General features: G+C 42.4%; 2 protein-coding genes across 6 annotated transcripts; both read left to right on the top strand.

Moving 5' to 3' along the window:
- Positions 1 to 3,958: 3,958 nt before the first annotated feature.
- LOC133151858 (transcription factor Sox-10-like) lies at positions 3,959 to 8,393 on the top strand. The gene is made up of 4 exons (XM_061275246.1): positions 3,959 to 4,093; positions 4,361 to 4,972; positions 5,264 to 5,535; positions 6,410 to 8,393. The coding sequence occupies exons 2-4, from the start codon at positions 4,536 to 4,538 to the stop codon at positions 7,189 to 7,191; spliced, it is 1,491 nt and encodes a 496-aa protein (XP_061131230.1). The 5' UTR covers positions 3,959 to 4,093; positions 4,361 to 4,535; the 3' UTR covers positions 7,192 to 8,393.
- An 802-nt stretch (positions 8,394 to 9,195) lies between these two features.
- Positions 9,196 to 14,069, top strand: rnaseh2a (ribonuclease H2, subunit A). 5 transcript variants are annotated; one of them, XR_009713864.1, is made up of 10 exons: positions 9,196 to 9,325; positions 9,525 to 9,656; positions 9,814 to 9,885; positions 10,079 to 10,205; positions 10,277 to 10,364; positions 10,573 to 10,710; positions 10,793 to 10,880; positions 10,963 to 11,086; positions 11,513 to 12,442; positions 12,540 to 13,707. XR_009713864.1 is itself a non-coding variant. In XM_061273936.1 (10 exons), the coding sequence occupies exons 2-9, from the start codon at positions 9,530 to 9,532 to the stop codon at positions 11,661 to 11,663; spliced, it is 915 nt and encodes a 304-aa protein (XP_061129920.1). In that variant the 5' UTR covers positions 9,196 to 9,325; positions 9,525 to 9,529; the 3' UTR covers positions 11,664 to 11,682; positions 13,941 to 14,069. The 5 variants fall into 5 exon arrangements, 4 of the variants coding, with proteins under 4 accessions (XP_061129920.1, XP_061129921.1, XP_061129919.1 ...); XM_061273936.1 differs by lacking the exon at positions 12,540 to 13,707 and adding an exon at positions 13,941 to 14,069 and having other exon boundaries at positions 11,513 to 11,682; XM_061273937.1 differs by having other exon boundaries at positions 11,513 to 11,682.
- Positions 14,070 to 14,350: the final 281 nt, after the last annotated feature.

Raw genomic sequence — 14,350 nt, 5'->3', positions numbered from 1 at the left:
AGAGGGTCTTTTTGTCTGCTGTGTCCAATACGAGCAACTCGGCCCAAATGTCAATCCTACACAATTTCACTTACACTATTTGCCAACAATAACAATGCGGAAATTATGCAGTAGTATTTTAGAATAGAATAGAAAAAAAAAATAGTGTCAGAAGCAAAGTCAAATGCCACATATGAACAATCGCCACGCCAATGGCTTCTCTGAGATGGACGGATGGACGGAAAGTGGAAAGGTTCTCTGGTCTGATGAGTCCACATTACTGATTGTTTTTAGAAACATGGGTTTTTGCTGCAAAGATGACGGTATGGGGTTTTGTTACGTGCCAATGTCACGGGTAACTTGCAAATCTTTGTCGCTTTTTACGAGCCAAATTATTCATACTTCTTTTGTATTGAATGGCGTCAGTTTGGTGAGATTGGGACCAAAACATTTCAAATGATTTGATGCGCACTTGAGGTGTGACCTTTTCACCTCCCATCAGATCATGAGACCTTGTCATTCCATCGTCTTCCCTCTTAACCCCCTCCCAGGAAGAGCTGTGTCTCAGACTCTTGTGACACTGTGGTTGGTGTGTGTGTGTGCGTGTGTGTGTGTAGATGGAGAGGCTCATTACTGCAAGTCACATGGCAGGTTAGCACAGGCACTGATGCACCATGTGAGCTCTATTTTCCTTTTTTGCTTACAGCCACAACCCCCTCCCCCCCTCTCTGACAACAAGAAAAGTTACCAAATGCATGTGGATGATTTAATATGAAGTTTTTACATTATAAATCATGTTTGTGTTGATTTGTTTATAAGGGTACATATTTTATTGATTGGGTTGATTTAGGTTAAGTTGAGTCACATTCGTTGAGTTTAGTTCAATTTAATGGCTTGCATTAAGATGAGTTAAATTGGGTTGAGGTAAGATGACTTGAATTTTGTACCGTTTGGTTTTACTGAGTTGAACTAGGATGACGTGTGTGTGCTTTTTTTTTTTTAATGTATAGCTAAGATGAATTTAGTTTTGTTTGATTAGTCTGGGTGATGATAAGGTGCATGCTTGCAGAATAAAAAGCCAGCCATTTAATATTAAAATCATAACTCCCATCAAGTGATAGTATATAATGTGCGGTGGTGTGTTTTCCAAGTAAATCTAAATGTGACAAGAGGGGATGAAGAAGGCCTGTGTTGCAGCCTGAGCATGAGAACAACCTGCAGGCGAGGGAAAACAAACCACAAGCATTTTATCAAAGTCATCTTCCATGCGAATCGGTTTGCTTCTTTTAATGCTGCAATGCCGTCAACAATTTTTTATTAAACAGAACTCAAATGCTTCGGGCCAATTCTAGAAATGCCGCGGGCCGCGGTTATGAATTGAAAAAGAAACTTTTTCTTTTGAGTGATTGATGTCTCCAAATATAAGAATACACGCATATATAAATATAAATAAAGTGTCAATACAACTAGTGGCGCGTGATTGCGCATGATGATTTCTTTTACATCGCGAATTTTTTTTTACGAATCATCTACACTTTTTTGCAATATAGGAATTATTCGTTTTAAATCGAAATTAACGTTATATTTATTCTAAATCTAATTTTAAAACATTTGTCTAATTTAAAATGATGTTTATGTTTGGAGGGAAATACATTTTTTTGAGGAGAGCTGCTAAAAACAACGAAAATATAGGAATCGAATTATGTCGTGTCCCTTGATAATTCAAAATAAAATGATTACACTTTTTTAACGCTTTTTTCAGAACGTTTTATAACTCAAAAAACATTTCACCGCGATTTAAAATGTATTCTGTGACTACTGTGAGTGCGAAATGCATAGCACAAATCCGTAAAGCAAAAATTAAAACTTGTCAGGGCGTAAACCAAATTGACCGATTAATGCACCCAAATAAATGACCTTCCACTTGGTGTCCAGTGTAATTACAGCGCGCGCAGACCCACAGTTGGCTCCCTGGGGGTCGTGCACATCCAAGTGCATTAAGTCAACTTCTCTGCGCAAAACCGCAGTTTCCTCCCCTGCGCACGGCGCCAACCTAAAGAGCAAACACTTTCAACACGCTCTACAACAAAAATACATCACTCACTTCCAGGCCTGGTCCGATGAGTTGATCAGTGGGGTGCAACCTGGAACCCCACCCTACCCCCTCTTTTTCCCCCCTCCCTCACCTCCACCACCAATAACACCTTCACCCCATGCATCCTCCTCATTATAAATCCAGAAAGTTGCAAAAAAAGGTGTCGCACGCAGAGAGCAAGCAGGCAGAGACATCCATTCTGCTGAGGAGGAATTTCTCTGTGTGCGCGACCAGTGTCAATGCTCGGACATAAGGGGAGAAAGGACGCACACATCGCTCTCTGTTATCATTTTTTCCCCTCCTTTCCTCTCTTCATGTTTGTAGCACAAAACTGCTTTTTGTTCCCCATTTTTTCATTTACGAGGGTTAATGGATAGAGGCTTGGGCGTTTGATCACATGGCTACAATTCACCTGAGACGCAGACAAAGAGAGCAAAGAGAGACGAGCGAGAGCCATGATAGACACAAGGATCATTGTTGCGCTCCCTGCAGTGCGCCGCGAACCGCGCGCGTGTTTGCGTGCGCGCGCGTGCGTGTCCTTCCCAAGTAGGCCACGCTTATCTGCGCAAATCGCGGCCTTCCAGCGGGTACAGATCCTCCAAGTCACGCAAGGCGAGACGCACCGCATCAGTCTCGCTCGACTCTGAGAGGAACGTTCGAATTAAATCCCAACGTGAAAAGAAAGAAAGAAAAAAAATCCCCCCCAGTTGACAAACATGTGAATGTGAGCCTGTTCTTCTTTTCAATGGTCGCTTCTTACCAGCGACTGTCCGCTTAAACAACCAACGAGTCTGTTTTAGGATGAACAACTGAGTCAATAGTTTGCATTTTATTCAGCACTTTGACCTGCAAGTCAACAAACATTAAGGGGGAAATGCGGAGTGTCACTAAAGGGAGCATTAGCTATCGATCTTCGTATTAGTTTTATTCCTATTTTTGAAAATGTCCTCATAATTAATTTCTAAAGGGAGCTAAAATGCTTATAAAAAGCTAAGTTGCATATTTGCACTCTAAATTATGATCATTCACGAAAAAAAAGAAAAACAAGATATAAATCTAACTAAACAAACAGTATGTTGTATTGGGTTTGCAAAACTGAAATTGAATCCCCAAACATTGGATTAGCACTTCTGGGATATTACGTGTTTACATTTATCTTTTAGGAATAGAAATATAATAATAGAAAAGTAATTCCTACGTCATTCTTTTTCTCTCCTTGCATTAAACACATTGCCTTTCAATATAATCGGTACGTATAATTTATATTAATTAATTTAACATCCATTTGTAATCATCATTTATTCGAGGGGTTCTATATTACAATCAACAGAGATATATCGAAATAAGCTTTTGTAGATTTTTGCTTCAGCCAGATTGGAGCGCTTCAACGTCCTAGACACCTGTCGAGCTTCATTTTCTTCGTTTTCATGACGATATTTTAATCCTAATAGCTGTAACTCGACATTTCCTGTTTGACAGCCAATCAAACCGGAGAAAGCCAATTTGGGCTATTTCGATCCCCCTCCCTTTCTGATTTAATGCGGCCGCAAGATGTAATAAGTCAGTGGATGATTGTTTATTTGTTTGATGTAGCATGTCAACACTCGCAACAAAGCTGGCCTTCTCCGTCCACTAAATGGCTTCACTGTGGACTCGTTTAAAGCGACTCTCATGTCACATCTCACCTCTTCTCCGAGGTTTGGAACCGTTGCAGCGACGTACGTACAGGCCCTTCGTTAACGCCATCCCGCTCTCGTCCAATCAGCTACTGGCAGGGTGAGGCGATAGCCAATTAAATCGCCCGGTTTCGTGAGGGTGGGCGGGGCCAACTGTGTGTGTTGGAATGCTGCCTCTCTGGGAATGTTTTCCACTTTCAATCTCCCTTTTTTTTTTCTCCCTCTCGCAGTCCTTCTCACAAGGCGCTCTTTAAGCTCCGGTGTCGCCACACAGAGCAGCCATTCATCGGCTCCACTGCCAGCCACACGCACTCCCATGTTGAACCACTGCGCGTCTCTACAGGTAAGTTATGTATTTTTTTTTTTAAAAACAAAAACAATTATAAAAGTCAATGGAACGTTTAGTTTTAAGCGATATTGATTTGCTGGATTTTGTCGGATTTTTAAATTTGATCTGATGAAGTTTTGAATCGATTAAATCAGCGACACCAGATTCCATTTAACTTGTTGCATAAGCCTTTATTTTTTTTAATTTACTGAGCATGATCAAATATGATTTAATTAAAACTTTGATCATCATTTTGGTATAACTAGTTGTGTTTTCCTGCAGGTGTAGCGGATTTCGATGCGGAAAAAAGGGATCTGGCCACATTTACGCACCACAATGGCTTCGTATTAAAAGTCCAAAGTACCGGGAAGCTTCGAAAACTCCACATACTATACTAAAAACTCTTTAAAATAGTTTCAAAGTTGTTGTTCAACAAATTTAACTTAAAACAAAAAAAATGTCCGGAGAGGAGCACAGTATGTCCGAAGCGGAGCTGAGCCCTGGAGGTTCGGACGACGTTCACTCACTCTCCCCGAGCCACGCCGGAGCTCCACCCGGTCACGACTCACCTCTGACCGGACCCCCGCCTCAGCTGACTTCGCTCTGCGTAGCGGACGCCTCGGGAGACGAGAGATCGACGGTCAAGTCGGAGGAGGACGACGATCGCTTCCCCATTGGCATCCGGGAGGCGGTCAGTCAAGTTCTCGACGGCTACGACTGGACCCTGGTGCCCATGCCGGTGCGCGTCAACAACGGAAACAAAGCCAAGCCTCACGTCAAGCGGCCCATGAACGCCTTCATGGTATGGGCCCAGGCGGCCAGGAGGAAGCTGGCCGACCAGTACCCCCACCTGCACAACGCGGAGCTGAGCAAAACCCTCGGAAAACTGTGGAGGTTTGTACGAAAGAAAACACAGCACCCATACAGTAAGACTTCATTTCCTGCGTAATTTGCGCCAAAAGGAGCAAAATTAGTAGTCCAGATTAGTGGACACAAACAGCAACTAACGCTTGTTGTTTGTCCGAGCGTGTTTAATTTGTATTTCAAACCACGCAAAGTCATTTGAGCAACCAATTACGCGCGCGTCTCGATTTACGCGCGGCGCCAACGCGTGCTATTTGCGCATATTTTAACTTCCACATTAACTTAGGAGAGTAAAACCACTCCTTGTTCTCCTTCCTGCAGGCTGCTCAACGAGAGCGACAAGAGGCCATTCATCGAGGAGGCGGAGAGGCTGAGGAAACAGCACAAGAAGGACTACCCGGAGTACAAGTACCAGCCCCGGAGACGCAAAAATGGCAAATTGACGCCCGCTAATGAGTCGGACAGCCCGGGCGAGGGGGAGGCCAGCCACTCCCAGTCGCACTACAAGAGTCTGCATTTGGAGCATAATGGAGGCGCGGGGTCACCTCTGGGCGACCTGCACCACCATCACCATCACCACCACCACCCTGCGAGTAGGTGACACTCCATTGGCCTAGGACAAAATATATTAAATGTTGGGATCGACTGGCGCATCGTTAATTTCAGAATTAAAAAAGACACAACAGTAATAGAAACGTACACATTTACTCAAGTACGGTGGTCCACAAATAGTCAGGTCGTCATTATTAACCAAGTGGCTCATCATTGGTGGGTTGTCACTGTAGGTTCGCCACAGAAAATTAATCCAGTTTGAAATTTAGTTACTCGATATAATGTCCAACTATCTATGCCGGCGACATATAGTGACAGGAAGACCAATGTCATGCTCTTCCACGAGGTAGCACACAATACATGGTTAACCGTGTTATTATTATGTGGGTATGCCGTGAGATTGTTTTCCTAATTTATAATACGTCTCAGTGATATTTGGGAAATGGACAGACAGAACTGAAATGTATTCACTAGATAAGTCATGTAACTTCTGCCACCTAGTGGAAGAGAATTTCATTTTTCTGTCTGTCGATTGTATTTTTGACTTTTTAATTTGGATACCATCTAATGTTTATCTGGTACATCTAAAAAGTCAATTGTTTTATACTATCTATCATTATGTTAAAAAAAACACCAACAACTGAACGCTACTTTACAAATGCACTTTATTGGATTCGAGCAAAAGTTAAAGTCGTGATGCAAAATTTGAACATTTTAATTCAGTGATTCTTTTGCATGCCGCTAGAGGGAGCCCACGTACCATCAGTGGTACTCATACCACACTTTATTATTTAGAATTATTTATGTCGTGTATTTATTTTATAAATTTCATAATCTAAAGACAATTTACTCAGCAATGGACAATAAATCTAATCCTGGATGTGTTGCTAAACTAAGAATATCTGTCGCTTTCAGGTCAAGGGCACAGCCCCCCCACACCACCAACCACCCCAAAAACAGATCTCCAGTCAGGCAAACTGTCAGACAGCAAGCGGGACGGGGCTGCAGGAGGGGCCGGAGGAGCAGGGGGCTCCAGGGGACCCCTCGGCGTAGGTGGCGAAGGGCCTTCCGGCGGTCCTTCGTCATCCAGCTCCAAGCCCCACATCGATTTCGGCACCATGGACATCGGCGAGATCAGCAACGAGGTGATGTCCAACATTGAGCCTTTCGACGTCAACGAGTTCGACCAGTACTTGCCCCCTAACGGGCACCCCCAGGGCGCCGCCGGAGCCTCCGCAGCGGGGACCTCGGCCTCATCCTACGCCTACGCCCTTGCAGCGGCTAGCGGCCATTCGGCTTGGCTCTCCAAACAGCAGCAGCAGCCTCAGGGCTCGCCCACTCCCGCTGACCACTCCAAGGCCCAGATCAAAAGCGAGTCCGGGAGCCATTACGCCGAGGCCTCGTCGTCGCCCTCTTCGGGCGCGCACGTCACTTACACCCCGCTCAGCCTCCCTCACTACGGCTCTGCTTTCCCCTCGTTGGCCTCCAGAGCTCAGTTTGAATACGGAGACCACCAGGCCCCCGGGGCGTACTACACCCACTCCAGTCAGGCCCCCGGGCTGTACTCAGCCTTCTCCTACATGGGCCCGACACAGAGGCCTCTGTACACCACCATAGGCGACCCCTCCAGTGTGGCCCCCTCCCACAGCCCCACACACTGGGAGCAGCCTGTTTACACCACACTCACAAGACCCTGAGGGCGGAGTCCAGGAATATATGGGAAGCGTGTGAGCGCAGCGTGTGTTTGCTAATGGGAGTTTGCGTGACTTGTGCGTGTGTGTGTGTGTGTGTATGTCTATGCCATATTGATGTCATATTAGAGGTTTTTACTTTTTTTAGCTGATAAAATGCATCCAAGGGGGCGCAGTTGTTCATTGTGGGGTCTGCAACTAATCTAGAAGATACATTTGGAAACTTTGCGTGCCATCCGGAATGTGAGTGAAGATGTACAGCAACTGGAGAGGAGGAGCCAATAGATTGTTTTCTATACATGAATGATAACCCAGGAAAGGTTCACAGACTGACATCATCCCGTTTATTAACCAAACTAAAGGAGACTTTTTTTTTTTAATCTTTTTTTATATGACTAGTGTCATTGATATTGATATAGTAGAGTAACTTTATTGTGACTGACATTATAATATACTTACACAGCTTCACCACTGCTTCTGGTTTCGTTCAAACTCGGCGCCCGATTAAGGGTTATTTTTGGTGACTTTTTTTCTTCGGCGATAACTCTTGTCTGTCTGTGTGTTTCTGTGTCGCTATCCTTTACTACTTTTTTGATCTGAAGCATTTATGGGAATAATAGGGAAAAGAGAGGGAAAGACAGCTTCTATTTCACAACTTTGATCCATCTTGGATACTTGACCTCAACTCTTATTGCCATTTTGTGCCAATAGCAGAAAACGCTTTCCACGCCTGCTCATTTAAAGAAAACTATCTCACTTTTTTCCCTTTTGTAATAATCTCAAATCTCATCGCTAACGTGTTGTAATGAGCAGTAGTACAAAGTTCCCTTCAGATAATTGGCCAGCTTTGGGTCCTGCTTAAGGATTACTTGGAATCACATGTACAATTGTTCCGCACGTTTTCTACTCTACTGTTTTTCCTATAGAGCTGCCCAAACAGGCTATCATACTTCCTTTCTGGCAATGTGAATAATATTCAATACCACGGGCTTTACTTTACAATATTTGATGCAAACTTTCACATTTTATACTGACCCGCTTCCCATGCAGTTATTATTATTTTTTTTGCTATGAGAAGTATGCCACAACTTTTGCTTCCTCCATTTTTTGTATAATTCTGAATAGTTTTGTAAAGTGTTTGCCAAGTATTTTGCTTCCTTACAAGAAATAGCAATGTTGAAATATTATTGTTGTCATCTATTAAATCAATTTATTTATAAAAAAAAAAAAGTGAGGTCTTTTTCTTTGTCAGTGTAAGTAAAAAATTGTTTTATGTGGCGCTCACATTTAAGATCCAACACACGCTGCACTTAGCAAACGAAGGCCAAAAAAGTAAATGATAAATACGCAACTGATGTGTGAACTGTAATAATAACACAAGCAGTGCCCCAGCAGCTTAAGCTATTTAGTGTGTTTGTATGCACAGTAGGCTAAAATGAACTTCTAATTCCTAGCATTTAATCGGCTGGGGACGGCGTGTTACTCCAAAAAAACAAAGAGAGCCATTGAGCAGGCGAGGGGGATAGAAAGTGAGAAGGGGAGGGTGTTAAGCAGGGAACAGGCCAATTTCAACCTTTTAGTAATGGCCTTCCTCGCGCGCCGAATTCTCATTTCCACCGGAATAAATGCATGTCTGACAAAATTAATCTTAAAAAAGCTTCAACAGGGGGCTTCATATCAAACCTGTTCCTTTATGTGCTTAGCTTGTTTTAATCAAGTGATGTCACTTAATATCTAATGGGGGTTACATTCATAATTGGGGCATGACCAAAAAATATATATTTAAAACTGAGTAAAAATAATAAATAAGTCACCACAGACATTCAATTCAATTTTATTGATGATTTTTTTAAACAGAGAAGCAGGCTGTACTATTAGTTGTGGTTGATACATCTGCCTAGATTTGAACTTCGGTTCGGACCTGAATCAAAAATATGTGCAACATAGAATAAACAAATATGAAGTTTTTATGTTCCACCCCAGGCCATGGAGTGGCGGTATAATAAACATCCGCTGCTGGCGCTGTGACGTCATTATGAGGCGCGAATTCTTCTGCTTCAAAGTCTGCTGTCTTCTTTATTTACACACGCACAAATAGTAAATACCCAAACTAGGAAAATAAACCATTCTTCCCTCCAAGGTAAGATTTAATAAACTCGGATGAGAATAGACTAGCATACTAGACGTGTCATGCCCGGCCGGTTTGTATCATTTGCTAACAACTTCGCCGTACAACATAGCATCTAGTTAACCTGTTGGTCATAGATAGACTTAGCACAACCGTTTGAGCATACCAACGCGCCACTGTATTAATTTAAGTAAAATATCTTCTCGAGCAGCGGTCATGGATACCAGCGCCTTCGACGCCGATAACTCAGTCAGCTGTCTGCTGTCCTCCATCGTTCCTGACGTGTGTAAGACTGAAGACTGCTGCCTGGGCATCGACGAAGCGGGCAGGGGACCAGTGCTGGGTATGTAACTAACTAACTAACTAACTAACTAACTAACTAACTAACTAACTAACTAACTAACTAACTAACTAACTAACCAAATAACTAACTAACTAACTAACTAACTAACTAACTAACTAGCTTAATAATGCAACAATGTGTTTTTTTTTTAATCCAGGTCCAATGGTTTATGGAATATGTTTTTGTCCCATTTCCAAAAAGGAGGATTTAAAGGGCTTGAAAGTAGCAGGTAATTTCTTCTGCCTTTTTATTTGCCAAATATATCAGTTTTATTCACAAAGCACCAATTCCCAACAAAAGTTATCTCAAGGCACCTTACATCTGGAGCAGCTTGCACATTAAGAACCTAAGTCCAAGCAAGTACTAAGTGAGAAAGGCAAGGATGAAATAATCATCACCTTTTATTTCTTATCCCTTTCTAGATTCCAAAACTTTGTCAGAATCAGAAAGAGAGAATCTATTCCAAAACCTGGACGATGCCAAAGGTTTTGTGGGCTGGGCCCTGCGTATTCTCTCCCCAAATATCATCTCCACCAGTATGTTACAGAGGTATTGTTGGTGAATGCAGTGTAAAGTGCATGTGTAAATCAGTGCACCAACTGCACGTCTGCTTTTGTCAGGACCAAATGCAACCTGAACACCCTGTCACACGACACGGCCATTGGGTTAGTTCAATTTGCACTAGACAGTGGCGTACAGCTCAAAGAGGTAAGTAAATATGAGTCACAGGAACATCCCTGACCAGAATCCAAATATATAAATGCTGTACTGCAAAAGTGTGGTGGTATCTTATGGAAGCATTTGTTTTAAAATTACAATAATGGAAGTTGATCAGAACACTTTGGACATTCCACTTGTCACAGAATCATAAAATTACTATGGAAGTGGCCCCGAATGTTTCACCCCATCTCTGCAGGTGTTTGTGGACACTGTCGGCCCCGCCGAGAAGTACGAGGAGAAACTCTCCAAACTGTTCCCAGGCATTGAGGTCACGGTGAGGCCAAAGGCTGACTCCCTCTTCCCTATCGTTAGTGCAGCCAGTATTTGTGCAAAGGTCCGTTTTTAAATTTTTAAATTCCACAATGATGACTTCAAGTTGTCCCGTTGCTAACATATAATTACATATGGCTGGTCAGGTGGCCAGGGACCATGTTGTGAAGAACTGGAAGTTTGCTGAGGACCTCGAAGACGTGGATACAGAATATGGCTCAGGATACCCGAATGGTAACAAATGGCATACTTGGTTGCTGCCTACGGTTTCATAATGACTTGTGTGATATTTGCAAAATTGTTGTTGTGCTCATAGACCCAAAGACTAAAGCGTGGCTCTTGAAGTATTTGGACCCAGTGTTTGGCTACCCCCAGTTTGTGCGCTTTAGCTGGAGCACGGCCCAAACCTTGATTGACAGCAAGGCTGTGACTGTCCATTGGTAAGTGCTATAGAAATTCTTTGACTTCACAGAGACATACTTTTTTTTTTTTTAATAGTTTCCAGGTGTTTTGAAATAAATAAAACTGTATTATAAGACTGCTTTCATTCAGAGATCTGAAGCAGAAGATTTATTAACCAGACTTAAAAGATGATTTACTGTGTCCGACTCCTTACCCTTGGTGATCCATAACAACTCATGAACAACAAATTAAGTTAATGGCCTCTTCCACAACTTTTAAGATCAAAAAGAAGAAAAAAAATGCTTTGAAATTAGCTTTGGTTTGCATTCAGACATTTACATCCCCTATTATGTGAAACCCGCAATCTCTTTCATTTCTATCATACGCGTAATCTGCCAAACATGTGATCTGAGGAGATGAGAGTGTGAAAAAAATCACACTTGTGTTGTTGAATCTCTCCTCAGGGATGATGACGAGGAGGATGGCGAGCAGGCGGCACAGCGGCTGGCCAACAGGTCTGTGCTGTCCTATTTTGGGGCGCCAGGTGGCGTCAACAACAAGCAGACACACCGCTTCTTTACAGAACGCAGGCTGAAGAGTATGGACACACTCTGAGGACTGGCCGACATGCACTGTGAGTTGCTTGCACACAAGCAGCATTGTGGGAAAGTCTTGGCTTGATTTACTCATAAATTGTATTTAGTATCCGTTTTACTCATAAAATATTTTTTTTTTATAAAACATATCCTGCAGGGGTTTGTTTGAATAGGAGCAGGAACAAAACATGAGGCAGGGTTGCAAAAGATATTTTAATTCCAATTCTGCCCTCTAGTGGCAGTATTGATAACTGCATATGTGTTGGTAAAAGCCTTTGTTTTACATTGCTGAAATCCACATTAGTTATGCCAATAAAAGGCAAAAGAAAATCCCTCCAATCACTCATGGTCGGTTATATTGGCTAATATAACATATTGCCAATACATGCAGAGGAATGACACTATCTTGCACAATAACAACAAAGGATTGGTAGATGTTTGAACTCAACAAAATGGCTTCACATAAATGGAGATAATAAATAACTTTCAGAAGCAAGTACTTGATTGAAGAAAGCAAACGACGCGTTTAAAGCCGGCTTCAGGCTCTTAGACACATTTCAAGACATTGACATCAGTCTTGCTTTTGTGACTAACAGGCATAAAAATCACATCTAGAGCTTCTGTATTTAGACACACTCAAAAGATGACGGATGAAGACATCCGCTAGATTCGCTCCTTTCCAAGATGTTAAGGCGTTGCGCTGCTCTTGAGATGGATGCCAAATTTCGCAGCGTCCCCGAGCAGTCGCTGTTTTGCAGTGCATCCTCTGCCTCTACTTGAATGAAGACATCATTTGGTGTAAGACGAAATCACAAACCAGATGCACCGGCTACCCGCAGCCTGCTGTCAATTGGCATTGGGTTTGTGCCGAGACTCCTGGATCTTTTTCCCGCAGTTCATAGCCAGAGTGGACACGGCGAAAGAAGACAGAATGATAATGGAGCTCCCAACAAAATGAGACGAAGCCCCTCTGGCGGTGGCCCTCAAGGCTTTCTTGGAGAATGACTCCCGGTCGAAGGCCCCGGTGACCGTCGCGCTCTGGGCTGTAGCTTCCATGGCTGGTTCAACTTCTCAAGCCGTTCTTGTGTGTCTTTGGTGCGAGGCAGGAAGACAACACCTTGCCGCCTTTAAAGTATCCAGTTCTGTCTGGTTCGTTCTATGCGGTCAATTTATAACCTCCCTTGCTTTGTGTCTCAACCCTCTTAAGAGCCACTTCTTCCCCTACGTCAATGGGATTCAAAATAGTTTGCATGGCCGCCAAGGACAAAGGTGGAGATTTATTTCAGATCAAGACAGGGTGCCCTAATGCCATTAGATCACCCTGTCGTTGTCCGACAGTATTAGTGGAGTTCTTTAGCTAAGACAAACTGGAAAATGTCAGTGTCATCATTTTTGGTGCCTGTATAAGATCTTTAAAAAAAAATAAGCAGGAAAACCAAAAAGTTCGAAGGGGCACATGAGGTGAAGTTAGAAACTGGCAGCTTGTTTGTGTTGGCTTTGGTCAGCGTCAGGGAATGATTGACTGGATTATTATTAGAGTTGGTCAACACTTTCAGTTTGTTCATTCCAGAAAAAGCATTGATGGTACACTTCTGTTGATTAGAGAAATGTTAAATCCACAAAGCTCACCGAAATAACCCGAAACGGATGAGACTGGAATGTACTTAAATACATAATGCAAAACCTCAAGGCTTCTTAATGAATGTCCTTTGAACAAAAATACAAAATAGAACTTCAGGCAAGTCGCTGTATGTTTACAGAATTTTCAAATATGATCAATTGGCTATTTTATCTGAGCGTTTTGTTCTTTTGTCAAATCAGCCTTTTTTATTTTTTTTTATTTACATTTACAAATAGTTATTTGCAACAAATATCTGCACTGCTCTGAATACCCGTTTAGTCACGAAAATATTGTGGACGTTCATTCTTCATGATGGCATATTAATGTAAGACAAGAATGTCTGATATCCTAAAATCACGCAATAACAGTCGCATTGATTTTTCAGACATGGGAACGCTTTGTACACATTTATGCTTTTAATTAAACCACCTACTCAATCATGCATTTACCACTTTGTGTAATTTCAGTGTAGATTACTTTGAGGTGACAACTCTAACACCGTACCCAAATACAGTATGACACTTGCTTGTTATAGAAGCACCAAATACCTGATAGCTGAGCTCACACAGTGTTCGTAATCCTTCATCTTCTTACACATAGTCCTAGTTTCCTTTCATGGTGTCTCTTAACTACACTAATTGGATTGTGCCTGTTCTTCTCCTCCGATTGACACAGAAAGTCTCCATGAAAGATTGCGTGTATGCTGACAACTCACGCAAAGCTGAGAAGAACCTTTTTTCTTTCTTGCATCTTACATAACCATATTTCAAAACATGCCAATAAATCATTAACCAGTAACCACAATGTCCAAAAAAATCAGCATGTTTCATTTTATCATACTATGTACGTTGTCTCCTCTTACCACATGGTGTCACCGTTCAACCAAAATGATTTGGACCAATGGCGTAAAGTAAACCACTAAATTAGATCTAATCACAATGTCCGGTCACACTGCCGCAGTTTAAAAGCCACTTAACCCCTGACACTGCTGATATCACTTGACCCGTTGGTCACCTTAGCTCACTTCTCGTCTGCATCTCTGGCAGCTCTGCATGTATGACTGCTGATTGCGTGTTCTTTTATTT

This window comes from Syngnathus typhle, linkage group LG3 (assembly GCF_033458585.1).
Source record: "Syngnathus typhle isolate RoL2023-S1 ecotype Sweden linkage group LG3, RoL_Styp_1.0, whole genome shotgun sequence".
NCBI lineage: Eukaryota > Metazoa > Chordata > Actinopteri > Syngnathiformes > Syngnathidae > Syngnathus > Syngnathus typhle.
The sequence above is the reverse complement of the archived record's forward strand: the minus strand, read 5'-3'. Positions and strand labels throughout refer to the sequence as shown.